Source organism: Gopherus flavomarginatus, unplaced genomic scaffold, assembly GCF_025201925.1.
Source record: "Gopherus flavomarginatus isolate rGopFla2 unplaced genomic scaffold, rGopFla2.mat.asm mat_scaffold_90_arrow_ctg1, whole genome shotgun sequence".
Taxonomy (NCBI): Eukaryota; Metazoa; Chordata; order Testudines; family Testudinidae; genus Gopherus; species Gopherus flavomarginatus.
In genome coordinates this window covers 232,720-260,141 of record NW_026115176.1, presented here as the reverse complement: position 1 = coordinate 260,141, position 27,422 = coordinate 232,720, and the positions used below count along the sequence as shown (strand labels likewise).

Below are 27,422 nucleotides of genomic sequence, written 5' to 3'. Positions count from 1 at the left end.
GAAAAAAACCTCATGTATGTTAAAATTAAGTATATACTTTTTAGTGGAGTAAAAAACAAGTGACTAATGTAGAGTAGATAATGACAGTAACACAGAGTGTGTCTGTCAGAAAAAGTAAGCAGATTTTAAGCAGATTTCATTTATTTTATGTATCTCTACTAAAGATAGTGTACAAAGTATCAAACTTGTGTTTCTGATCCCTGTGATAAAACTCCAGAACTGATACCTCAAGGTTTGGGATTGGGAATATCTTGCTATGTTATCTCCTGATTCTTCTAAACTTACATATACATTTAAAATATGAGGAATTGGATACAGTGCTCCATTCAACTAATTTCTAAGTTATTTTCTTCAAAAACACCACTAGAGTTTTCAGGTGCCTAAGTAGCCCCTGGAATTATGGTTAAAATTGCCCCCCACTCCCAGAATCTGAAATGGCACCTCTGGTGAGCCAGAAGTGGCCAGAAGGCTGAGGAATGGCCCTGGCATCTGCCAGCAAGATGCAGCCCCTGTGTGACAGTGCGGAGCCCAACTTGAGTGGCAGACCAAGCACCAGGCATCATGTGCTGCAGCTGCAGCGCAGAAGTAAGGGTGGCAATACACCATATACCATGCCACCCTTACTTCTGTGCTGCTGCTGCTGACAGCAGTGTCGCCTCAGAGCTCGGCATCTGGCCATCAGCTGCCACTCTCCAACTGCCCAGCTAGGGCTCAATTTGTGCTGGGGCTGAGCCCCAGTACCCCTTTCAATACAAATTAACCACTGGTGTGGGGAGGAAGTGTGGCCCATAGTTGATGGGGTGTAGGGAGCCCAGGGAGGCCACAAGGGCCAAAGGTGATGGGGCAGCACCTACAGGGGCCAGGGACACCAAAGTACAAGTTCACCTAGGGTGCCATTTTCCTTTAGGCCTGCTCTGCCCATGTCATTCCCACCTCTTCCAGGGAGGGTGTAGCCAGAACCCATATATTGTCAGTTCCTGCTCCCAGCTAGATCTCCCTCATAGGGTGAGAGCTGGAGATTTGCACCCCACTTTGAGCTCCCAGTTGAGCTGGTCTTTCCCCTCTTAACCCCTCCCTCCAAGACTAACACCTGTTGCAGGTGTAGTGAGACATAAGGACATTTGAATAGCCATTCACATTATTTGGGTCAGACCAATGGTCCATCTAGCCCAGTATCCAGTCTGCTGACAGTGGCTAATACCAGGTGCTTCAGAGGGAATGAACAGAACAGGCAATCATCAAGTGATCCATCCCCTGTCATCCATTCCCAGCGTCTGGCAAACAGAGGTTTAGGGACACTCAGAGCTTGCGGTTGCATCCCTAATCATCCTGGTTAATAGCCACTGATAGACATATTCTTTGTTACCCTTCAAAGAGTTTCACTATACTAGGGTGGTCAGAGTTCAAACAAACAACACTTTTTATTAACACAAAAAATCCCAATTGCAGTTAGCTAGAAACACCATGAATCACAATTACATACAATCAGAGGTGAAGCTGAATTGGCAATGTCCTGCTTCCGATGGCCAGTTGTCTGCAGGTCCTCTGGGGAGAATGTTTTGCTAGCAATTCTCAGGCAGTATTTTCTCTCTCACACTCTCCTTATCTCTGTGGTTTCCTTGCTCTTGTTATTTTTATAGTTAAGATTTTGGACATGTGCCAACACTGTGATTAAGCACTTGCTGCTGCACTCAGTGTCATAATCTGCTGCTTTACCGCAACTGTCTATTTTTGCACAATTTTTTCTGCCCCAACTTGATATCCATATGATCTGCACACTACTGGTTAATAGTGGTAAAAGTTTGAAAATACAGTAAGTCTTGTTTTTCATCAGCATTTTCCATCAACTGATCTGATTCTTTTTTGAACCCAGTTATACTTTTGGCCTGTACAACATCAGGTTGACTGTGCGTTGTGTGAAGAAATACTTCCTTTTGTTTGTTTTAAACCTGCTGCCTATTAGTTTAATTGGGTGACTCTTGGTTCTTGTGTTATGTGAATGAGTAAATAACAGTTTCTTATTCACTTTCTCCATACCTGGTTTTATAGACCACCAGCAGGTGAGAGGCGCAGGGGGAAAAGGCCTTCTGACTCCTGACAGAGGAGGCAATTTGCAGGATGGCAGAGTGGATAAGAATGTAAGACACAACAATGAAGAGGAAACGGGCAAGGCACACTGGGGAGCAGGAGACCAGAATGATCATTTCCACCAGAAGAAATTGTTAATAACATTGGGGCGGCAGAAGCTTAGCTGGGGAACCATCTCCACTACTAAAGCAGTGGCTGAGAAACCAGTTACCCAGGAGGTATATACCAGCTGAAGGCAGATCCTGAAACTCATCATAATCGTATAGCGGAGTGGGTTGCATGTGGCTAGGTAAAGGTCATAAGCCATGACTGCAAGGAGGAAGGACTCTCTGCAAGCCAAAGCACTTGTGGTAAGAGGAGGCCCTGAGATCTCAACCTTGGTATCTGAGACCTGGTATGAGGCCCGGGGCCTGAACTAAAGTAAAAGTCAAGACTTCGCTAGCATAAAGCAAAGTGAAGCTGTGAGCCAGAAGCAGGACCTGCTCACAGAATTTGGCAAGGATAGGGCTGATGTTGCATAAACATATATCTATAGTGTACTGGATACTAGAAATATAAACATGGTACCAGGACACTCTGATACTGGAACATTCCACACAGATAACAAGGAACAAGCTGACCCATCCTAAAGACAGGGGCAAAAGGCGGGCAAAGCTGAAATGTGAAAGTGGATGGGGGAATTCCCCAAAACTGAAAACATTTTTTTTCAACAAAAATAGAGAAACAAGTGGAAATATTCAGACAAAATCAGTTGTTTTCTTTCAAAAATTTTCACAGAAATATTCCCCTCAACAGCTCTAACTGTGAGGAATCCGGATTTACCACTTCTCTCATTGAATGTTTCACTTCTCCAAGCCCCAGCAGGCCTGAGCACCTTGAAAAGGGTCAATTAACCTCATACACTGCACCTGGAGGAAAGCTGGAGCCTGATAAAGTGTAAATGAAGAGGAAGCCAAGCTGGACAGAGCCAGGCTGGGTTTCTAGTAAGACAGGAAGTTGAGAGCAAGTGGGGTCTTTAGGAGGAGATCTGCAGTCACTCCCCAGAGAGAAAGGGAGTTGTCTAAGGACAAAGAGGAGGTCTAGGGTCTGGTGAGAAAGAGGTGGCTGAAATAAACACAGGGAGTAGAGGAAGCTCAGGCTGGTGAACTCAGAGGTGGGCCAGGAGACAGAAAGGTCAGGTAGGAAAGAGCCCAGGGTAACACCAACAGGATCTGATATTCAGCAGCCCGTGGTGAGTCCCGCTTTGTCACAGTATCATTCCATTCTATTTCCTGTAAATTTGGTGATATTAATCTAGAGTAAGTTATAAAGGTTTTAGTCACCTTTGGGGTGCTATAGGCATTGTTTATATTCGAAATTAATTATTTTTCCATGTATACAGCACATTTCTTGGTTCATGAACCAGGTTTGGTTGATTATAATGTTACGTTACCCTTTTTTGCTAATGACAACACATATTTTGACTTATTTTATGGAATTCCAACCTTTTTTTTTTACTATAAATTCATAATAGTTTGCATTTCAAATTGCAATTATTTTGTTTTAATTAAGGTTCCACAATCCAATTGAGTTTCTCTTATTTATGTTCACCATTTTCCGAGTATCCACCTCAACCCATTTTCTTTTGGCACTGTTTCATAATATCTTGTTTTATTTCCAATATATTTGAATATATTACCTGATACACTTCTTGCAGCTCTTGGTTAGCTATACTGGAAAGGCCAAGGGTTCACTGGTGTATGGTATATGTACACACTTGAACTTTTCCTGGTCTCTTGGAATGATTGATTCATATAGGAATAATAACTTACTGCCCAGTTAAGTGTTTTTTGCCAACTCTCTCTCTGACTTTGTTAGAATATATTTTTCCAAGATTTTGTGGGCTTTTATACACTTTCCCCCAGGATAATTCCATTATTTTTTTCAAATACATCAGAAGCAAGAAGCCTGCTAAACAATCAGTGGGGTCACTTTAGCACCTTAGAACTGTCAAGAATGATTAGGCCATTGTGGAAAAAATAAATATTTTTTTTTTCATCCGTCTTTATAGCTGAGGATGTGAGGGAGATTTCCCAACCTGATAACAAATCTGTTTCCAGGGGTCTGTACTGGGACCAGTACTATTAAACATATTTATGAATGATCTGGAAAAAGGGGTAAGTAGTGAGGTGGCAAAATTTGCACTTGATACAAAACAACTTAAGATAGTTAATTCCAAAGCAGACTGTGAAGAATTTCAAAGGGATCTAACAAAACTGGGTGACTGGGCAAGAAAATGGCAGATGAAATGTAATCTTGATCAATGCAAAGTAATGCACATTGGAAAACATAATCCCAACTATAGATATAAAAAGATGAGGTCTAAATTAACTGATGCCTCTTAAGAAAGAAATCTTGGAATCACAGTGGATAGTTCTCTGAAAACATCCTCTTAATGTGCAGCAGCTGTCAAAAAATACTAACAGAATGTTGGGAATTATTAGGAAAGGGATAGATAATCATACAGAATTTCTACAGTTTTTGCCGCCCCAAGCAGCGCGTCGAAATGCCGCTGTGGACAGCGGGGGCAATCCATGTGCCCTAAGACCGGCAGGCACATTTCCACAGCGGCGGCAATTCGGTGGCAGCTTCTATGTTTAGCTGAAGCTGCTGTGGACAGCTAAACATAGAAGCTGCCGCTGAATTGCCGCCATCGCAGAAATGGGCCTGCCACCCTAAAGGCACACGGCCTGCCCCCGCCGTCCGTGTCAGCAATTCAGCGCGCTGCTTGGGGCAAAACAGCAGGGACTGCTGCTCATTGCAGATTGCTGCCCCAAACACCAGCTTGAAATGCTGGTGCCTGGAGCCGGCCCTGGACAGAAAATATTATATTGCGTCTATATAAATCTTTGGTTCTTATAGATCTTGAAAAAAGATAGATCTTGGAATTAGAAAAGGCACAGGAAAAAAAGGAATCAAAATGATCAGGGGTTTGGAACAACTTTATATGAGAAGACATTAACAAGACTGGGACTTTTTAGCTTGGAAAAGATCAAAAGAGGGAATACGATAGAGGACTATAAAATCATAACTGGTGTCGAGAAAGTAAAACAAGTGTTATTTACTTCTTCTCATAACACAAGAACTACGGATTACCAACCAAAATTAATAAGCAGCAGGTTTAAAATAAAAGGAAACATTTTTTCACAGAGTCAACCTGTGGAACTTATTGCTGGAGGTACTTGTGAAGGCCAAGACTATAAAATTTTTTTAAAGAACCAAATAAAGCCATGGAGGACAGGTCCATTAATGGCTATTAGCCAAGATGGGCAGAGATGGTGACCCTAAGCTCTCTTTGCTAGAACCTGGGAATGGGCAACAAGGGCTGGATCACTTGATGAATGCCTGTTCTGTCCATTTCCTTTGAAGCACCTGGCATTAACCACTGTTAGAAGACAGGATACTGGGCTTGATAGACTATTGGTTTGACCCGATATAGCCATTCATATGTGTTTATGCTTGTGCATTGTGTAACAATTTTATGGCTTATTCTTCAGATAGGGTTCAATCACACAAACAGATCCAGTATTCACATACCAACTGAGCCCATAAGCAGCAAAACAAAGCAAACATCACTGTATAATTCTTCCTTCCAAAAATTCATAGAGTAACCTGCAAAAATATAAGCAAATAAAACCAAAAATGCAGGACCACTAACTTGGCCCTATAAGTTAATACATACTGTGCATTTATTTCTGTGAATTGTTATATCTCGTCCTTTGGCAACTATAACTCATAACTGTTTGTACCAAATTTGCCAGCCAGACCTTCTTTTGTACCCGCTCAGGCATTTGTCTCTTTGGTGTTAAGAGGAACTCAGGAGTCCTCATAACTCAGCTTGTTATTAATTTAAAGAGGTTAATGGGATAGCAAAGAAACAATTAGCAATGTCCAGCGACAGTGAATCATTTATCCTTGGCTACTACTCGGTCCCTATAGATGGAAGGCTGACTACAATTGGGGCCATAAGTACTGTAGCTTCATTAACTCTTCTATAATCAATCATGGGACACCATCTGCTTTCCGGTTTCCGTACAGGCTAGATTGGGGAGTTGTAGCAGCTCCCCAGTCTGGCATGTTTTGTTTTTCTGAGGGAAAATTCACTTTTTGACAAAATCACAGCAACAAACAAAGAACAAAACCTTTCAGCTGCAAACAAAACAAATCAAAAGTATGAAATGTGGCCTGATGCCTCATGGGAGTTGGCTTGCGCGTCATTCTCCTCTATGGACCACCTTTCCTTGGCAGACTGTTTCCCAAGATGCACCTCTTGCTGAGCCAGTATGGTGCATAATAGGTGTCCTTGGCCCTGGTCCATCATGGGAGATGTAGTTCAGCTGGGGAACGTGGCCCATTGGGCAGACTAGGGGATGAGATACCACTGCCTACAGCTTCAAGGTAGTACTATGCTAACCTTTCCAAATTAAAAAATATCATTTGGGGTTATATGGTTTTGGAATGAAACATCCGCATTTTCCAGTTGTTTTGGTGAAAATGTTAATTTCAAAAAAACAAGAACAAAAGCAACCTTTATGATGAAATACAAGAGAAAAAAGTGAGTCTCAGCTTTCAATTTTTTTCAGAAGTTGATTTCCTCAGCTATCCATATCAGCTGCACCGATCTGTGGTTCACAAAGCCAACTGATGTGCACACCGCTATGCAAGAATGAGGCAGCATCTTTCAGCGCTGGCCCAAGTGATGACAATACAAAGCTTTCACTTGGAAGAAAACCTGAGCCTCTTCCACAGGGCAAAGCTTCAGAAAAGGGCAAAGGATTTAAAGGAATTAAACCATTCCATTTAAAAATCAAACAGCCCTTTTTGAATGAGGTGGCATTCCTCCCTCAGGATTGCTAACAGGCATCCTGGTCAGTTAATGTGGGGAACGCACAAACCAGCCAGGAGAACCATAATACATGAGTAAACAAGCTAAACACAAGCCTGTCATGCCCTTACTCCAGCCAGAGAGCCATTATTCACATTAATAAATTGTGAGGCAGTGAGAGTGAGTGAACAGAGCACTGGAGAGCAGGTCAGGAGACCTGTGTTCTAATGGCTTCTTTGCCTCTGTTTAGTCTCCCACTCCTGCCTGTTTAGATTATAAACCACTTGGAGAAGGAGCTGTTTCTTACTGTCTATGTAAAGGACCTGGCAGAGTGGGGCCCTGACCTCAGCTATAGTATCAATAATACTCTAATACTCTCACAGGGAGTTATTGGAACAGTGCAGGTACCAACTCCAGCACAAACAAGCTGCTATACCCCCCAGATCAGATCCAACACCAAAATAACAAGCCAGACAACAACTTAGCACTAAGATAAAGATGCACTGATCTTTACAACATCCCCCTGTGATACAGCATGGCCAGAGAGCAGCAGGAGAGGTTTAGAAGGGAGTCTTATTCCCTGTAAGCGGTAGAAAGTTTGCTATAGATTAACTAGAGCACCTGAAGCCAATTAGAGCACCTGCAGTCAGTCACAAAATAAAAAACCCTGCTTCAATCAGACAGTGTGGGAGTTGGAGCAGAAAGGATTGGTGTTGGAGCAGAGAACAGTTTGAAGGGAAGCAGGGGACAGTTTGGAGAAGTGCTGCTGTGAGCTAAGAAGTCCAAGACCCTAGGTAAAGGGGCACCTGGTTTGTACAGAGGAAGAGCAGGAAGCCCCCATACAAGCAGAAGGGCAGGAGAGGGAAGTAGCCCAGGGGAAGGAAGCGTCAGTTCAAGTGGTTTACCATTATCCTCAGGGCCCCTGGGCTGGGACCTGGAGTATAGGGTGGGCCCAGGTCCATCCCTCTCCACTCCCCACCTCTAGGACACTAGTGGGGCAGTTAACATTCCACTGCAGGGGCAAGAAATGGTGCCCTGAACTCCCCGCAAAGAAGAGAAAGCACAAGACCCATCATAATAGTGCTGGCAATTTGCCACACCCCCTCTAGTTAAATAAAAACTTTAAGCAATAACTCCCAGAAATCCATGTAGGTTTCCAAGTTGGTCTTCCTACTCCAGTCCTATATTCCGTCACAGAGACAACACTCAGAGTTGTATCTAGATTATCAATAAATGCAAGATTCATGTCCTCTAGGTCAGCTCTATCCATTTTGGACAGACTGTTTGTTGAAGACGGCAGTGTGCTGAGATCCTGGGAACACTCTGACAAAAAAAAATAAATCTTTATGCTGAAATACAAGGGGAAAAAGTGAGTTTCAGCTTTCAATTTTCTATTTTTTTGTGGTAGTTGATTTCCTCAGCTATCCATATCAGCTGCACTGATCTGTGGTTCAGAAAGCCAACTGACATGCACACCCCTATGCAAGAGTGAGGCAGCATCTTTCAGCACAGTCCCAACTGATGATAATAAAATGCTTTCACCTGGAAGAAAACCTGAGCCCCTTCCGCAAGGCAAAGCTTCAGAAAAGGGCAAGTGATTTAAAGGAATTAAACCAGGGATCGGCAACCTTTGGCAAGCAGCTCACCAGGGTAAGCACTCTGGTGGGCCAGGACGGTTTCTTTACATACCATATCGGCAGCTTCAGCCAATCACAGCTCCCACTGGCCACAGTTCGCTGCTGCAGGCCAATGGGGTCTTGGGAACTGGCTCGGGACAAGGGATGTGCTTGCTGCCACTTCCCGCTGCTCCCATTGGCCTGGATCACTGAACCGTGGCCAGTGGAAACCTGCAGACATGTCAGGAAAACAAACTGGCCCGACCTGCCAGGGTGCTTACCCTGGAGAGCCGCGTCCGAAAGGTTGCCGATGCCTGAATTAAACCATTCTATTTAAACATTAGACAGTCCCTTTTGAATCAGGTGGCATTAGTCCCTCAGGATTGCTAACAGGCATCCCGGTCAGTTAATGTGGGGAACGCACAGACCAGCCAGGAGAACCATGCCACATGAAAAAACAAACTAAACACAAGGTTGTCATGCCCCTACTCCAGCCAGAGAGCCATTATTCACATTAATAAATTGTGAGGCAGCAAGAGAAAGAGTAAATAGAGCACTGGAGTGCAGGTCAGGAGACCTATGTTCTAATGGCTCTTTTGCCTCGGTTTAGTCTCCCACCTCCTGCCTGTTTAGATTATAAACTACTTGGAGCAGGAGCTGTTTCTTACTGCCTATGTAAAGGACCTGGAAGAGTGGGGCTCTGACATCAGCTTTAGTATCAATAATACTCTAATACTCGCACAGTGAGTTATTGGAAACAGGCAGGGCCAGGCTGGGTTTCTACCAAGCCTGGAAGTTGAGAGCAAGAGGGGTCTTTAGGAGGAGATCTGAAGTCACTCCGCAGAGAGAAAGGGAGTTGTCTAAGGACAAAGAGGAGTTCCAAGGTCTAGTGAGAAACAGATGGCTGAAGTAGACACAGGTAGTAGAGGAAGCTCAGGCTGGTGAACTCAGAGGTAGTCCAGGATATAGAAAGGCGAGGTAGGAAATAATCCAGGATATTAGAAACAGGATCTGAGATTGAGCAGACAGTGGTTGCTGGACATAGAGTCCCATAGGACTGGGACCTGGAGTAGTGTGCATTGCTGTGTTCCTCTTACCAGCTACTGGGAAAGTCGCTCTGGACCTGGCTTGGACTAGAAGACTGCCTGGCGCAGCATACGGACAGCTTGTCCTGTGTAGTCCCCAGAAAGAAGGACTACATAGTGACCTGGCCATAGGGTTGAGTCAAAATGAGGAGCACCTTGAGATCCAGAGATAAAGAGAGGCCATGATGAGAGCAACTGCTGGGACGGGTGCCAGACAAATTGAGTGCTAATCCTCAGAGCCAGCGACAAGGGAGCACTCCAGCAGTGCGTGAACCCCGTTACATCATCTCCAACACCTGATCTAGAAGCCCAAAATGTGGTCCAAGAATTTGGATTTGGAAGATAGTTTTATTTTGTTTTTATTATTTTGTATTTTATTAACTCATGTATCCAGAGATATTCTGCTGCAAAGACATGTCTGGCAACTCTTTTATGTGATATCCTGACATGTGGGAGAGATGGATGCTCATAGCAATGTAAGAATGGACATACTGGGTCAGATCAATGCTCCAGTGTCCTGTCGTCTGACAGTGGCCAATGTCAGATGTTTCAAAGGGAATGAACAGAACAGGGCAATTATCGAGTGACCATCTTCTGTAGGCCAGTCCCTACATCTGGCAGTCCGAGGCTTAGGAACACCCAGAGCGTTGGGTTGCATCCCTGACCATCTTGGCTAATAGCCATTGATTGACCTAGACTACAGGAACTTGTCTAATTCCTTTTTAAATCCAGTTATTCTTTTGGCCTTCACAACATCCCCTGACAACAAGTTCCACAGATTTACTGTGCATTGTGTGAAGAAATACTTCCTCATGTTTGTTTTAAACTAGGGTGATCAGATATCAAGTGTGAAAAATCGGGACAGGGGGTGGGCGGTAATAGGTGCCTATATAAACAAAATCCCCAAATATCAGGACTGTCCCTATAAATTGGGACATCTGGTCACCCTGTTTTAAACCTGCTGTCTGTTAATTTCATTCAGTGACTCATAGTTCTTGTGTTATGTGAAGGAGTAAACAACACATCCTTATTCACTTTCTCCGCTCCAGCCATGACTTTACAGGCCTTTCTCATATTCCCCCTCAGTCATCTCTTTTCCAAGCTGAGCAGTCCGTGTCTTTTTATTGTCTCCTCATAAAGAAGCTCTTCCATATCCTTAATTATTTTTGGTGCCCTTCTCTGTACCTTTATATCTTTTTTTTTAGCTGGGGCAATCAGGACTGTGCATCAGACTCCTTTCATGCTAATATTGTTTCTTTTTCTCTCTGTGCCTCAGTTTTTAATCCTTTAATGTTGTTGTGTTTGTTCATTTGTTTGTTTGTTTTGCAGTGGTGGGTTTTGAGAAGGGATTTGAAGCAGGAGAGAGGGCTGTAGGGTTTGGTAAATTGAAGGCATGAGCATTTCCTTAGGTTTCTCATGTCAATACAAAGGGAAGTTCTGCTGAGCTGTCTTGAAACCTTCCTCTGACCTATGCGGACAAATGAAAAAAAAGAAGCCCTTGGCAAGTATAGTCTTGTGAAAAGAAGGGTGGGGGTGAACTTGATAGTCTACAAATATCTTACAGGCTTATAAAGAGGACAAAGATGAAGGGTTCTCCATGTCCACTGAGGAGAAAGATCAAGAAGTAATGGGCTTAATCTCCAGCCAGGGAGATTTAAGTTAGAAAGTAGGAAAAACCTTTCTAACTATGAGGTCTCAGCCTAACTGCTAGAGTCATGACTTAACCACCAAGCTATGGACTATTCGCTTAGTCCCTCCTTTTGAAGTTGTTCTCTTGTGTGTAAATAATTAAATATGCAGTAGCCAGATATAAAGCAAGAAAGACTTCACAGTGTGGTGGTTAGGGCATGCAAGAATGGTAGGACACCCTGATCAAGTCCCTTCTTTATATTGCACAAGGATAGGAATTGTCTCCTAACTCCCTGGAGAGGTTCTAACATAATTGTATGCATCTAGGTTCTACAACTTTACCATAAAACAGCAAATACCAAAAGAAGCAAGATAAAGTTGCATGAGCTGGCATTTCTGCTTTTGCAACGCTCACTTTCTAACCCTAACTTTTGAAAGGTTGCTCACTCATTGTGGTGCTTAAATGAGAGCCAGGCCCTTCAGGACAACTGGCCTTGACTGTGGAGCCTGAAAGTCTGTCTCTAAATGCATAATTCACCCCAACAGAGAATCATGTGGAATAACAAATACAGTTGAAAGGATCATCATTTATTCATCATCCATTCAGATGAAAAAAGGAGGTGACATCTATCGAATGAATAAATCAATACAAACTAATCACTCAGCCACACTGCTTCATTTTCATCTGGATTAGCCAAATGGCAAGTCCAAAGGAATCATATGCACTCTACAGATAAACTCTAACCACTTCCATTTTGTTCTATCCAAATCAAAACTAGTGATGTTTTCAATGGGAGGTCTGAAATGTACGGACTGGCATCCATAGGGCCTGCTCTATCTCTTCGTTTCTCAGGCTCTGTAGCTGGGGATTGAGCAGGGGTGTCAGGGCAGTGTATCAGACACAGCACATTTTGTTAAGTTGGTTGCTTATTGTTATCATATAAACAATCATGATGATCAAGTAGAAAATCAGTCAGGAGACTGTCCAGCCTCCTGGGCAGCATGATCAAGGTGTAGCATAGAAGTGACATCTGTGCTTAACGCCAGCGAAGGTTTTAGAGCTCCGAGACGGGTGCCACCTGGCACCTGGGGGCTGAGCTCCCTGATGGCACAGCTGCTTAGCATTCTGGCTTTTGTGAATCCCATTCCAAGGTGCCCATTTCCTGTCATTCATTGTTCAGAGAGCCTGAGTGTGGAAGTAGGCCTGGTGAGACCCACTGATTTTCTACATGCCTCAAAGTTAAGCACATCAACACTGCTTCTTCATGCCACATCAATGTCACAGAGAAATCTGGGCAGGGCAAGTGGGCCCACAATGGCAGCCTCCCTGAGGAGTGCTCTCTTGGGTGGTCAAAGAGGTCTATGAATAGTGATGGAATTGGGTTTGCCCTGATCCTCTCAGCCATTCTGGCTGTGGAGCAAAGATGTTGCTTGGCACAAGCACTCACGCTGCTGTTATGGGTTGAATCATTCCAAGGCCCTGTGGTCTGTGTGTGGAATTCAGTGCACACACAGACCGGTGGCCTCTGGCAGCCCCTTACCAAGCAAAACCCAGGATGCCTGTTGTGATGGATTCACAAACTTTCTTAATTCACATGCACAGCTCCCCATAAACCTGGAAAGCAACTTGTGGTTGTGGACACTCTCAGTGGGGTGAGGGTCGTGAGAATAGGCTCAGGCTGGTTTCAGGAGGACGTGTGGCAAGAACAGTCTAGGGCCCCTGAGTTATATTTGATGCCACTAAATCTACCAAAGGAGGCCCAGACTGGAGTGGGCCAGCTCAACACAGTCCATTGACCCAGCTACCAACTTGCTGGTGTCTGGGGGTAACAGGACTGACCTGCTAGCAAGCTTTCAGTGAACAATACTGGAGGGTACTCATGATAATGCAGCAGCAGAACACCTGGGGTATGAAAAGACGCTGGCACGTTATTTTGCACTAGGGTGTCTGCAGATGTTAGGACTAGGTGCTCTCCTATCTTACCTGTCAAGTCTGGAAAGTATCAGTAAGGGGAGGCAGAACTTCTTTGGGGGAAATGCTCCAACCTAGTAAGCTACGGGAGTTCATACAGATCGACTTGCAATCCCCACTATCAGAGGCTCCAATTGAAAATTAGTGTCTGCTTCTAGTGTACAATATCTTCTCAAGGTGTGTGGCAGTACAGATGTGGACAGATAGAAAGACTGAGACAATCAGATAACTGATGAAATCTGTAGTGTTACAGTTCCACTCACCCAGCTGCTTTTGAAGTATTTGAAGCTTAGATGTTACAGACGGTTTGCAGACAAGGATTTGGATGCCCCTCAGCCAGTATCTATTGTTCGTGGTGGAACATTGGGTATGGAGGAGGAATTTTCAGAGTGTTCCCAGGATCTCAACACATTGCCGTCTTCAACAAACAGTCTATCCACAATGGATAGACCTGACCTAGACGACGTTAATCTTGCACTTACTGATAATCTAGATACAACTATGCATGTTGTCTCTGGGACAGAATATAGGACTGGAGTAGGAAGATCAGCTTGGAAACCTACATGGATGGAAGACTATCTGCATTCCTAGGAGTTATTGTTTAAAGTTCTTATTTAACTAAAGTGGGGACATTGTAATGATCGGTACATCTTTATTTTAGTGCTAAATTATTGTCTGGTATGTTATTTTGTTGTTGTAGCTGATCTGGGGTGTTTAGCAGCCTGACTGTGCTGGAGTTGGTACTTGCACTGTTCCAATAACTCCCTGTGCAAGTATTAGAGTATTATTGACACTATAGTTGAGATCAGGGCCCTACTCTGCCAGGTCCATTACATAGACAGTTAAGAAACAGCTCCTATTCCTAGTAATTCATAATTTAAACAGGCAGGAGGTGGAAGACTAAACAGAGGCAAGGGAGCCATTAGAACACATGTCTCCTGATATGCTCTCCAGTGCTCTATTCACTCACTCTCACTGCCTCACAATTTATTAATGTGAATAATGGCTCTCTGGCTGGAGTAAGGGCACGGCAGTCTTGTGTTTAGCTTGTTTACTCATGTATCATGGTTCTCCTGACTGGTTTGTGCATTCCCCACATTGACTGACCGGGATGCCTGTTAGCAATCTGGAAGGGGGAATGCCACCTCATTCAAAAGGGGCTTTCTGATGTTTAAATGGAATAGTTTTAGTCCTTTAAATCCTTTGCCCTTTTCTGAAGCTTTGCCCTGCGGAAGAGGCTCAGGTTTTCTTCCAGGTGAAAGCATTGTATTATCATCACTTGGGCCTGCGCTGAAAGATGCTGCCTCATTCTTGCATAGCGGTGTGCACATCAGTTAGCTTTGTGAACCACAGATCGGTGCAGCTGATATAGATAGCTGAGGAAATCAACTTCTGAAAAAAATTAGAAAATTGAAAGCTGAGACTCACTTTTTTCTCTTGTATTTCAGCATAAAGGTTGCTTTTGTTATTGCTTTTTCTTTTTAATGAACATTTTGCCCAACAATTTATGTTCTTCTATGTGTCTGACAATTTTATTCTTTACTATTGTTTCGACTAATTTGCCCGGTACCGATGTTAGACTTACCAATCTGTATTTGCCAGGATCACCTCTAGAGCCCTTTTTAAATATTGGCATTACATTAGCTAACTTCCAGTCATTGGGTACTGAAGCCGATTTAAAGGACAGGTTACAAACTCTAGTTAATAGTTCCGCAATTTCACATTTGAGTTGTTTCAGAACACTTGGGTGAATGCCATCTGGCCCCAGTGACTTGTTACTGTTAAGTTTATCAATTAATTCCAAAACCTCCTCTAGTGACACATCAATCAGTGACAGTTCCTCAGATTTGTCACCTACAAAAACCAGCTCAAGTTTGGGAATCTCCCTAACATCCTCAGCCTTAAAGACTGAAGCAAAAAATTCATTTAGTTTCTCTGCAAATACTTTATCATCTTTAAGCACTCCTTTTCTATCTCTATCTTTGAGGGGCCTCACTGGTTGTTTAGCAGGCTTCCTGCTTCTGAAATACTTAAAAACATTTTATTACCTTTTGAGTTTTTGGCTAGCCATTCTTCAAACTTCTCTTTGGCTATTTTTATAACATTTTTACACTTAATTTGGCAGTGTTTATGCTCCTTTCTATTTACCTTGCTAGGATTTGACTTCCACTTTTTAAAGGAAGTCTTTTTATCTCTCTCTGCCTCTTTTACATGGCGGTTAAGCCACAGTGGCTCTTTTTCAGTTCTTTTACTGTGTTCTTAATTTGGGATATACATTGAAGTTGGGCCTCTATTATGGTGTCTTTAAAAAGTGCCCATGTAGCTTGCAGGGATTTCACTTTAGTCACTGTACCTTTTAATTTCTGTTTAACTAACCCCCTCATTTTTGCATAGTTACTCTTTTTTAAATTAAATGCCATAGTGTTGGGCTGTTGAGATGTTCTTCCCACCACAGGGATGTTAAATGTTGTTATATTATGGTCACTATTTCCAAGTGGTGCTGTTATTATTACCTCTTGGACCACCTCCTGCGCTCCACTCAGGACTAAATCTAGAGTTGCCTCTCCCCTTGTGGGTTCCCATACCAGCTGCTCCAAGAAGCAGTCTTTTAAAGTATTGAGAAATTTTGTCTCTGCATTTCGTCCTGAGTTGACATGTTCCCAGTCAATATGGGGATAATTGAAATCTCCCACTACTATCGAGTTCTTTATTTTGATAGCCTCTCTAATTTCCCTTAGCATTTCATCATCACTATCACTGTCCTGGTCAGGTGGTCGATAATAGATCCCTAATGTTATATTCTTATTAGAGCATGAAATTACTATCCAAGAGATTCTATGAAACATGTGGATTCACTTAAGATTTTTATTTCATTTGATTCTACATTTTCTTTCACATATAGTGCCACTCCCAACCTGTTCTGTCCTTCCGATATATTTTGTACCCCAGAATGATTGTGTCCCATTGATTATCCTCAGTCCACCAGGTTTCTGTGATGCCTATTATATCAATATCCTCCTTTATCACGAGGCACTCTAGTTCGCCAATCTTATTATTTAGACTTCTAGCATTTGTGTACAAGCACTTTAAAAACTTGTCACTGTTTAACTGTCTGCCCTTTTCTGATGTGTCAGAAACCTTTTTATGTGAATGTTTCTTGTCTGATCCAGCCCTTACATTATCCTCTTCCATCCTCTGTTTCTGACTATAACCTAGAGAATCTCTACCAATAGATTCTCCTCTAAGAGAAGTTTCTATCTGATCCGCATGCTCCTCTGCAGCAGTCAGCTTTCCCCCATCTCTTACTTTAAAAACTGCTCTACAACCTTTTTAATGTTTAGTGCCAGCAGTCTGGTTCCACTTTGGTTTAGTTGGAGTCCATTTCTCCTGTGTAGGTTCTCCCCATCCCAAAAGTTCTTAATGAATATACACCCCTCCTCTCTACATCATCGTCTCATCCACGCATTGAGACTCTGAAGCTCTGCCTGCCTACCTGGCCCTGTGCATGGAACTGGAAGCATTTCTCAGAATGCCACCATAGATGTCCTGGATTTCAGTCTCTTCCCTAGCAGCCTAAATTTGGCCTCCAGGACATCTCTCCTACCGTTCCCTATGTCATTCTTACCTACATGTACCAAGACCACCGGCTTCTCCCCAGCACTAGATATAAGTCTGTCTAGATGCCTCGAGAGATCTGCAACCATCGCACCAGGTGGGCAGTCACCATATGGTTCTCTCGGTCTTCACAAACCCAACTATCTATGTTTCTAATGATCAAATCTCCTATTACTAACACCTGCCTTTTCCTAATGACTGGAGTTCCCTTCCCTGGAGAGGTAACCTCCGTGTGAAAGGATACCCCAACACCATCTGGAAGGAGGGTCCCAACTATGGGAAGGTTTCCTTCTGCTCCCGTAGACTGCTTTGCTTCCCTGGGCCTTTCATCCTCCTCAACAGTGCAAATGCAGAGCCAAATGCAGCTCCCAAAAGCAGTGGGATTTCAAACCCTGTGTCCAGGGGTGGGTTTATTTTCCAAAACTAGTGCAACCCACAGTGCCAGTCACAACAGACTGGTCCTGCCTAGCCCATTCTGTGGCTCCTACACACACAGCAGGTCTCTCCAGCCAGGCCTCCCAGCTGGTGGGTGTGGAGATTCTCCTTCTAGGTTCTTTCTCCTGAGTCTCTTTCCCTAACTGAGCAGTGGATGTGTTATTCCTTGACTTTAGCAGACTTTTTGATATAGTCTCCCACAGTATTCTTGCCAGCAAGTTAAAGTATGGGCTGGATGAATGGACTATAAGGTGGATAGAAAGCTGGCTAAATCATCAGGCTCAACGGGTAGTGATCAACTGTTCCACGTCTAGTTGGCAGCAGGCTTCAAGCGGAGTGCCCCATGGGTCAGTCCTGGGGCCAGTTTTGTTCAATATCTTCATTAATGATCTGGAGGATGGCGTGGACTGTACTCTCAGCAAGTTTGCAGATGACACTAAACTGGGAGGAGTGGTAGATATGCTAGAGGGTAGAGATAGGATACAGAGGGACCTCGACAAATTAGAGGATTGGGCCAAAAGAAATCTGATGAAGTTCAGCAAGGACAAGTGCAGAGTCCTTCACTTAGGATGGAAGAATCCCACGCACTGCTACAGACTAGGGACTGAGTGGCTAGGCAGCAGTTCTGCAGAAAAGGAATGGGATTACCTAGGGAGGTGGTGGAATCTCCTTCCTTAGAGGTTTTTAAGGTCAGGCTTGACAAAGCCCTGGCTGGAATGATTTAGTTGGGAATTGGTCCTGCTTTGAGCGGGGGGTTAGTCTAGGTGACTTCCTGATGTCCCTTCCAACCGTGATATTTTATGATTCTATGGAGCAAGCAACCTGCAGGCTGTTGCCTGATCTCTGGCCAGAGATCCATCCTCTGGGAGGCTGATCATTAGTCACAGGTAGAGCTAAGCCCACCTCCCTTCAACAACCAGGACCTCTTGTGACAGACACCCAGCCTCCCTCTATACTTTTGGAAATATCCCCCATAAATGTTTGAATGTCAACAAAATTTGAAACATGCTGCAGAGTATCTTCCATCAGGCAGGAATGAGTCACAGGCAACCATGAGTTGTCATCCAATCTTGATTTTAAAATTGTCAGTGATGGAGAATCCACCACAAGCCTTGATAAATTGTTCCAACAGTTAATTACTCTCACTGTTAAAATTTTTTGCCATATTTCCTGTCTGAAATTGTCCAGCTTCAACTGCCAGCCTTTAGATCACGTTAGGCCTTTCTCTGCTAGATTGAAAAGCCCAGTATCAATTTTTAGTCCCCCTTGTAAGTACTTATAGATGGCGATCTAGTCATACCTTAACGCTCTCTTTGTTAAGATAACCAGATTATGCTCCTGGAGTCTATCACTAGAAGTCATGTTTTCCAATCCTCTAATCATTCTGTGGCTCTTCTCTGAACCCTCTCCAATCTACTAACAATCTTGTATTGTGGGCGCCAGAATTGGACACCGTATTGCAGCAGCAGTCGCACCAATGACAAATACAGAGGTAAAATGACTTATATGCTCCTATTTAAGCTTCCATTATTTATGCACCCCAGGATATTAGCCTTTTTGGCTACAGCATCACACTGGGAGCACATGTTCTGCTGAGCTGAATTATCATAGAATATCAGGTTTGGAAGGGACCTCAGAAGGTCATCTAGTCCAAACCTTTGCTTGAAACAGGACCAATCCCCAACCATTTTTTTTTTGCCTCAAATCCCTAAATGCCCCCCTCAAGGATTGAACTCACAACCCTGGGTTCAGCAGGCTAATGCTCAAACCATTGAATTATCCCTCCCCAAAATTATATTTTATTATAGAGAAGTACAAAAGACAATACATAAATAAATAATCCCAGCATGCTCAGCAGTGGTTCAGGCCATAATTCTTCAGCCTTGAATTGTGATCTTGAATTCTCTTATGACTTTCTTGACATCTACTATCTTTCTCATGGGCAAATAACAAGCATATAATCTCCAGGTGAGCTTTTCCAAGCTTTTTGCACAAAGCGTATTCCAGTTACATCATATTCACACTTATAAACATATTTTTATAAAGCATAATGTAGTGCAACATCACAGGAAGGGTTTGCAGAAAGGGGATCTCAAGTAAGGGCATCAGAACTGGATGCTAACGGTGTGATTCAACAAAGCATTGGAGTCTTACAGGCCATTGTTGCTCAGTTCCTTGCTTCAAAAGCAAGCATTACATGGTAGCTGCCCTGGGCAGACTCTGAGGCCAAATGTTGCAAGGAAACCACTAAGCTGGGGTTCCTCCATTTAATTTAATCCAGCCTGGACCTTTTTCTCCAAATGTGCTGAGCACCAACAACCCCAGCCACACCCACTGAGGGTACTCAGCAAAAACAAAACAAACCAAGCCAAATGTTCACAAATGAGGCATAAAAAAGAAGAGGCACTCAAATTTGTGTACCCTTTGATAAAAATTGGCTTTGGGGCTTTTGGGGTTTCTCAGATGTTCGGAGCACCTGCCAGTCGCATTGCTGATCACACTCAACTCCACAAGAAGCCAATCTGGAAATCAGGCCCAAGGTATCTCAAAGCCACAGGTCACTTTTGAAGATGATGGCCTAAGATATTCACTGTTTTTACTTTTCATAGATTCATAGTGTTTATGGCCAGAAGGGATCATTAGATCATCTAGTGTGACTTCCTGTATAGCCTAGGCCAGAGTTATTAGGAACAATCCAGTTATTACTGGATTGATCCCAATAACTTGGTTTGAGTAAAGCATCTTCCAGACAAGTATCCATATGATGGAATCGGAACAGTTCTGTAATAACTTCTTTACACTGTGTTTTGAGCTGGTCATTGGGCCGTTTACTATACGAATATGCTGGTTTAGCTTAATTAAGGGGCAGAAAGGGTAATCAATCAGGAAAGGAAACAGGATGGCTCATGATGAGCCTCTTCTCAGCAAACACCTGAGATCTGATATTGACTATGCTAGGATAGGTAAAGGCCTGGGAACCAGAGAATCAAACAAATGCTGGCAGAATTATAAAGCAAGTTGTCCGGGGGAACTAGGGAAAGGAAGCAGAGAGACAGGCTCCTGCTGGGGTGTCTGAAGAAGCAAGGCTACTAGTTAAGCTAGATTATGTGTTGTTTTAAAATTCACATTTTTTTCCTTCTAAACGCCTTGTATGTAGTGTTAAAAGAAACCAAACTTTGGTTTCAGAAGGCTGTCTGATTCTATTCACCACTGGTCACAGTGGCAAGTTGATACACAGTAAAGCTTCACATAACACGAATCTCCAAGGCAGTTTGCTTTTAGAATCCAACCTCATTTCTTGCTGACTTCATAAGCAGCGCTGAGCTCTGAGTTACTTCAGTTTCATTAATATGGGCCTGATCCTGAATTCTGTGGGTTTGATTCTGCCATCCTTAGTCACCGAAGTAACCAGTACTCACTCAAGTGACCATGTCAGTTTTGAGATGGCAACTTACTGGAGTAACTGACACTTATATGAGCGAGGGCTTCAAGAGGCCACATTTACAGCAAAACTCTGTGGAAGATCTGATGGACTTAGGAAAACCCTTCAGACTCAATTCTTCAACCTAATCTTTGCGGATGCAGGAGGGAGAACTCTGGGACTAATTACTAGAGCAAGGATTGCTCACAAGGGCATTGAAAGATTGGGTGCTTATTTTAAGCTTCATTGATCCCCACCTACTGAGGTTGGTGTTCAAGGCAGACAATGCCATGGGGATTCTGTAGTAGTTTTCTGACTTCTGTGCGATCACTCATATGGGCTCATATCCCTAGATATGTTCTTTGGTTCATACTCTTAGAAGCCTGATGAGCTACCAAAAAAACAATCCTTTGTTCTCAAGGCAGGTGAGACACTCTCTTGATTTTATTAGAGAACTGAGGTTGGTTACACATAAAACTTAGGCTGACCTAGCTACGTTACTCGGGTGTGTGAAAAATTCACATTGCTGAGAGACATAGTTAAGCTGGCCTAAACCCCAGTATAGACACTGCTAGCTCAATGGGAGAATTCTTCCATCAGTCTAGCTATCGCCTCTTGTGGGGTAGAAATAATGATGGTGATGGAAATACCTCTTCCATCACTTCAGCAAATATCCACATTGCAGTGCTACAGTGGCACAGCTGTGGTGCTGTAGCATCTATAGAGTCGACAAGCCCTGGTACATGATGATATTTCTCCTTGTAACAAAGATCTTTCTGACTCAGCTAATCATGACAAGGTAGGATGCTAGGGGAGAAAATAACAGGCAATGGGGATAGATGGACTGGGAACAGAATGCGCAGAATTATGCTGTCATGGTTGCTTGTTCAATAAGCATCTAGTTTTCTTTCTTTCTTTCTTTCTTTCTTTCTTTCTTTCTTTCTTTCTTTCTTATTAATTAGCAATTTACTGTTGAGATGGGGCATAGAGATAAGACATATGTTCCAGCTATTGGGGGGCAGCATAGGAGAAAAGGTGAATGGGCTAGTGGGCAAAGGGAACAAAGGAGGTGCAGAGTTGGGTGGGACTGGCAGACCCTGGAGAGCAGAGAGATAGGTGACCTTGTAGTATGGGTCTCTGGAGTGGTTGGAGAGGGATGTGGGAGGTGGCCATATGCTGCTGATATAGAAGAATCAGTTGCCTCAAGAACCTTCACTATTCCTTGTTCACCTAGGGCGGCAGCAAGAAGGGACTCAGGATTCAGGTCCTTTGTCTCACCATTCAGGGGGATGTTTTCCCACAGTCATAGAATCATAGAAAAGAAGGACTGGAAGGAACCTCAATAGGTCATCTAGTCTATTGTCCTGCACAGAGGCAGGGCTAAGTATTATTTAGACTAGGGGTGAGGCACATCTGGCCCACTGGCTGTTTTAATTTGGCCCTCAAGCTCCCATTGAGCAGTGGAGTGTGAGGCTTGCCTTGCCATGTCTTCATGTAGGAGCTGGAGGGAGGATATGCCACAGATTCCAGGAGCCACTTGATGTAAGCTCCGCGCAGAGCCTGCACCTCTGAGGCTCTCCCCACACACCCCAACTCCTTGCCCCAGACATGATCTCCCTGCTGCCTTCCAAACCCCTCAGCCCAGCCCGGAGCACCCTCCTGCACCCTAGACCCATCATCCTCAACTCCATCCCCACCCCCAGCCAGAGCCCTCAACCCTATCCCATGCTCCAAACCTTTGTCCCAGCCCTGATCCCTCTCCCACCCTCTGAACCCCTCATTCCCAGCCCAGAGCACCTCCTACACACCAAATCCCTCATCCCCAGCCCCACACCGGAGCCTGCACCCCCAGATAGAGCCCTCATCCCCACCCCTCCACACACCCCACCCTTCTGCATCAGCCCAGAGCTTCCTCCCACAATCTGAACTCCTCATTTCTGTCCCCACCAAGGTCGGCACAACCCATTAGGCAATGTAGAAGGTCACTTAGGGAGCTAACATTTGCGGGGCGGCGACTGCAGCGGACGTCTTTTCTGCCTCCTCTGTCATCGTCAGTATTTTGGGGGCGGGACCTTCTGTCGCCTCTATCGGGGGCACCATTTTGGGAACAGGCTTCCCCACTGCCTAGAGCACCAATAAAGCTGGTGGCGCTCCTGGGCCCCACCCATTATAAATGTACTTCCTATTGCATTATCCACATCATTTATGAAGATATTCAATAGAACTAGACCCAAGAGAGATACCTGCAGGATATACCCTTCCAGCTCAATTATGAGCAATTGATAGTGACTCTCTGACTCCGTCTTCCCAGCCAATTGTGCACCCCTAATAGTATGTTTGTCTAGATCAGTGGTTTTCAATGTGTGTTCCACAGACTGTTGAGGATCCACACATCCAATGAAAATTTTCTGGGAGTCTGCAAATGAAAAAAAGATTTAAAATCACGGATGTAGGCTGTACTTACAAGGAGCACAGCAGTGCCTGGACCATTACTCAAGATTGTCCCTGGTATGTTCCAGAAAAATAATAATATATAGAATACTATGGAGATGAATCTTTCCAGCCTTAAGCCAGTGTATGTGCCCCAGAACAAAATGAGTGTGAAAAGTGTCTCACACCCCGTGGCACTCGCTTTGCATAGGTGTAAATGACCACACAAGGCAGAAGTAGTGCTCCTCCCAACATTGTTTTGTTCAGGGGGAATTTAATGAAAAAATTTACTGAAAATCAAAAGACGTAGGGCAAAAATGTGATGTGCCATTTATTCCTCAAGTCCCCATTCTCCTTTATGGGCTGGGATCCCCAGCTGGACTCCATCTCCCACAGTTCTCCAGTGAAGGGGAGATAGGTATCATGGAGGCCTTGCCCCATTGAGGATGAGAGAGGTGTGAGGAGAAAAGTACAGCTTCTATTTTTTGGCCAAATATGTCTGGAATATTTTGAGAAAAATAAGAGTTTTCCACAAGCCAAAAATAAACAAATAAATAAATAAATAAATTGCATTTCAGCCAAAACCCAATTTTCCACTGAAAAGCAGTTTTGATGAAAACATTTCAACCAGTCTTATCTACAAGGCAGTTGTGAATTGGGCCTTGAATACCAGTGACATAGCACTGTTTTTAAAGTGTGTCATTTGCAATGATGTGTATGTCTGTCGATCCGTAGATCCTACGCACAAAGAATTATTGAGGGTGTCCATATCAGCACCAATGGTAGGGGAAGGGTGAAGCCAAGCTTAGACCATTAGGAAAAAGGTTTTAATACAGATACTATATGGTAGCATTCACTGAAATGTGCCTGTCTATGACAGGGCAACCTTGTAATGAATAAGGGGAAAATGTGGGAGCAAGTGTCCCAAAACAACTATTAAAAGATGGTAGAGATGAAAGCTTTATACTTATTGTTGTTGTTTTCCCCTCACGCCAAGAATTTCTGTATTGCTGTCAAATTTAGAGTATTGTGCATTGTTCTGTGTTTGCAATTTGATCTGAAATAGAGCTCAACACAGTCTCCAGAAATATCAAATTCAGTTTGAAGATTTGATCTTTTCCAGATAGCCTTTTAAAAGTACCCAGAAGGACACGTGTGGAATAGAGTGAGGTCAAATTTATGAGCATTTAACTTCTTGCTTTCCAAATGATCTTCAGAGTTTGTTTGGTTTTCCCCTAGACAAAACCCGTGGCAGATGCAGAAGGAGGAAATCAAACGTCTGTCACAGAATTCATCCTCCTGGGATTCAGCAATACCCTGGAGCTTCAGACCCTTCTCTTCCTGCTGTTTCTGGTGATCTACATTATGACCATGGCTGGGAACATCCTCATCCTGGTGCTGGTTGTGGTTGATCAGCACCTACACACTCCCATGTACTTATTTCTGGGGAACTTGTCCTGCTTGGAGACCTGTTACACCTCCACCATTCTGGCCAGTCTCCTGACTGGGGACAGAACCATTTCTTTCTATGCATGTGTCATACAATATAATATCTTTGGCTTCTTAGCAACTACAGAATGTTATCTTCTAGCAGCCATGTCTTACGATCGTTATTTAGCAATATGTAAACCCCTCCATTATACAATAATTATGCATGGCAGGTTCTGCCTCCAGCTAGCAGCTGGGTCTTGGGTGAGCGGGTTACTGGCTAGTTACATAGTAACTGGAATGATTTTACAATTAACTTTCTGTGGCCCCAATGAAATTGATCATTTTTTTTGTGATTTCAACCTGTTGCTGAACATCTCCTGCAGTGACACCCACCTTTTGGAACTTTTGGCTTCCATACTGTCCTTTATATTCACCCTGCCCCCATTTCTACTCACTGTGACATCCTATGTCTGTATAATTGTTGCCATCCTGCAAATCCCTTCCACCACTGGGAGGCAAAAGGCCTTCTCCACCTGCTCCTCTCACCTCATTGTGGTGACCATTTTCTATTGGACCATCACTATTGTGTACGTGTTGCCAAAAAATGATACACTGAGAGACCTGAACAAAGTGTTCTCTCTCCTTTACACAGTCCTGACCCCACTGGTCAATCCCCTCATTTATAGCCTGAGAAACAAAAAGGTCAAGGAGGCCCTGAGGAAAACTCTCGGTAAATTTATGAATTTCAGAAGAATTCAGGCCATCCAAGCTAATATGTGTAAGATAAATCGAAATGGAGAGAATCTGGATCCAAGCATAGCAATCTGGGTTGCCCCTCTTGATGGACTAATAACCCATGCCAGGGGAAAGAGAAGCAGTTCCTCAGAATGATTTAATCAATAAACATAATGTCTTGGTTTGTGAATTCTCCATGGGTGAATTTTGGTCAGAAATGGAAAAAAAAAAAAAAAGCCTCAGTTTACTGAAAAAGTCTCCTTATTTTGAGGTTGTTACTATTTGGAGGGTTGAAATCAGAGCCACTTTTTAATATTTTTAAATTCATTTTTTTAAAAAAACTGTATATAGAAATCAAGATGAAGTTGGTTACTGTTTTTTTTAATTTACTAAACACCTGTGTATGTGTATATATATGTATATATTTAATGAAGTTATGATTTTGGTAAATGATAAATTTCAACAGCCATTTCTGTCAAGGTATCTATCTAATCTATCTATTGATTGATCAATTTATGTTTGTTTACTGAATATATATTTCTTTCCCTTAAAGTCTGGATAATTTTTTACAAGATCTAGTTTGGAACAAAAGCTAATTTTTTCTATGGGAACAATTTTTCGCTCCAATTTTTTCACCAGCTGTATCCTTGAGCAGATCAGGTTTGTCACATTTAATCATTTGAAATATTCTGTGGACAATCCTTGGGCTGACATTCATTTTTAGGTGACTCATTGCTAATAGTCAGTATGTAAAGTCCAGAATATGAGTTGTTTTTATTTGGTGTATAACTCACATGGCACAGTTCTTTCCCTGGATTGGGTAAGTGTAAGGTTTAGACTACACTTTTTCTTTTTCAAGGACTACTCAATGGTCTGAATTCAAAGCATCCTTTTCCTTTACTGGGCTGCAGATATGATCTAAGAAACCCCAGAGTAGATTCACAAATGGACTTTTAGTCAACTAACTGCCACTCATTATGACTGGCAGCCCACTGGTTAGAGCACTCACCTGGGATGTTGGAGACCCCCATAGCTTCCGCCTCTTGTGGACGTGGAGTACATTATGTCAACAGGAGAGTGCTTGCCCATTGGCATAGCGCGCCTTCACCAGATGCACTACAGTGGCGCAGCTCTGCAGATGTAGTGCTTCTAGTGTAGACCTGCCCTCAGTCTTTCCTGTTGATGCTGCTCCACTGTGCCTGAATAATGATAATCATTGGGCCAGGAAGAGAGTGAATGAGTATGAGAACGACTCTACTGCAAGCTGCTTTGAGCAGTCACATGGAATGTGGTGGATCTAGCCCCACTGCTCCTGTGTTTTTTTAATTATTAGTCCAATCATCTCTCCACCTCATCATGGTCCAAGAGACAGACACTTTAAAATCACTTTCTCAAAGGGTCCTGCACAGAGCCTGCCAGGAAGCAGCATAGACAGGGAACAGCGAAGGAATCACTTAGACAGAGATCTGGATAGAGAAGGGGTGTTCAGAGGCCATGAGCCACTCACTCCCTGCCATGCTGGGGAAAGCGTGCTCGAATCCAGCATCCTGTTTGAAAGGAAGGGCCATGTATTGGGGACTATCTGACGGGGTGGTGTCCTATTCGCCACCAACAAGGGGAGCCGCCTGAGAACAGCTTTCTGGAATCAGACACAGCATCGGTCAGAGGCCACTTAGCAAAGCAACAGCCTCTGGGTTTGGACACTGGTCATGTCAAATATTTAGGCATCTAATTCCCACTGAAATCAACTCTGTGACTGATGCCCAGCTGTGCCTGTGTCCCAATTTTACTCACTGCTGTGATCCACAAAGCTGCCATGTTTCTTGCAAGAAGCCAGGGTGAGGGGAAGAGGAATGCCCTTGTGACTTTTAGACCAGTAGTTGGACCTCTCCCCTGGGATGTGTGAGACCCCCTCTTTAAGTCCCTCCTCTGCCTGAAAGAGAGAAAGGATTTGAACGGGAATATACTACCTCTCAGGTGAGTGCTGGAACCACTGGGCTGTGAACTATTCAGACTGTTGCTGCTACTGAAATTGTTCCACTGGGGCTGAACAACAAAAGGACAAGGGGACGGGATTGTGGGCCACTCCCTTCCTAGCTAA

General features: G+C 43.6%; 1 protein-coding gene across 1 annotated transcript; it reads left to right on the top strand.

Moving 5' to 3' along the window:
* The first annotated feature begins 476 nt into the window (after positions 1–476).
* On the top strand, positions 477–25,477 carry LOC127042687 (olfactory receptor 11A1-like). Its single transcript, XM_050935953.1, has 3 exons — positions 477–585; positions 2,050–2,306; positions 24,395–25,477. The coding sequence occupies exons 1-3, from the start codon at positions 477–479 to the stop codon at positions 25,475–25,477; spliced, it is 1,449 nt and encodes a 482-aa protein (XP_050791910.1).
* Positions 25,478–27,422: the final 1,945 nt, after the last annotated feature.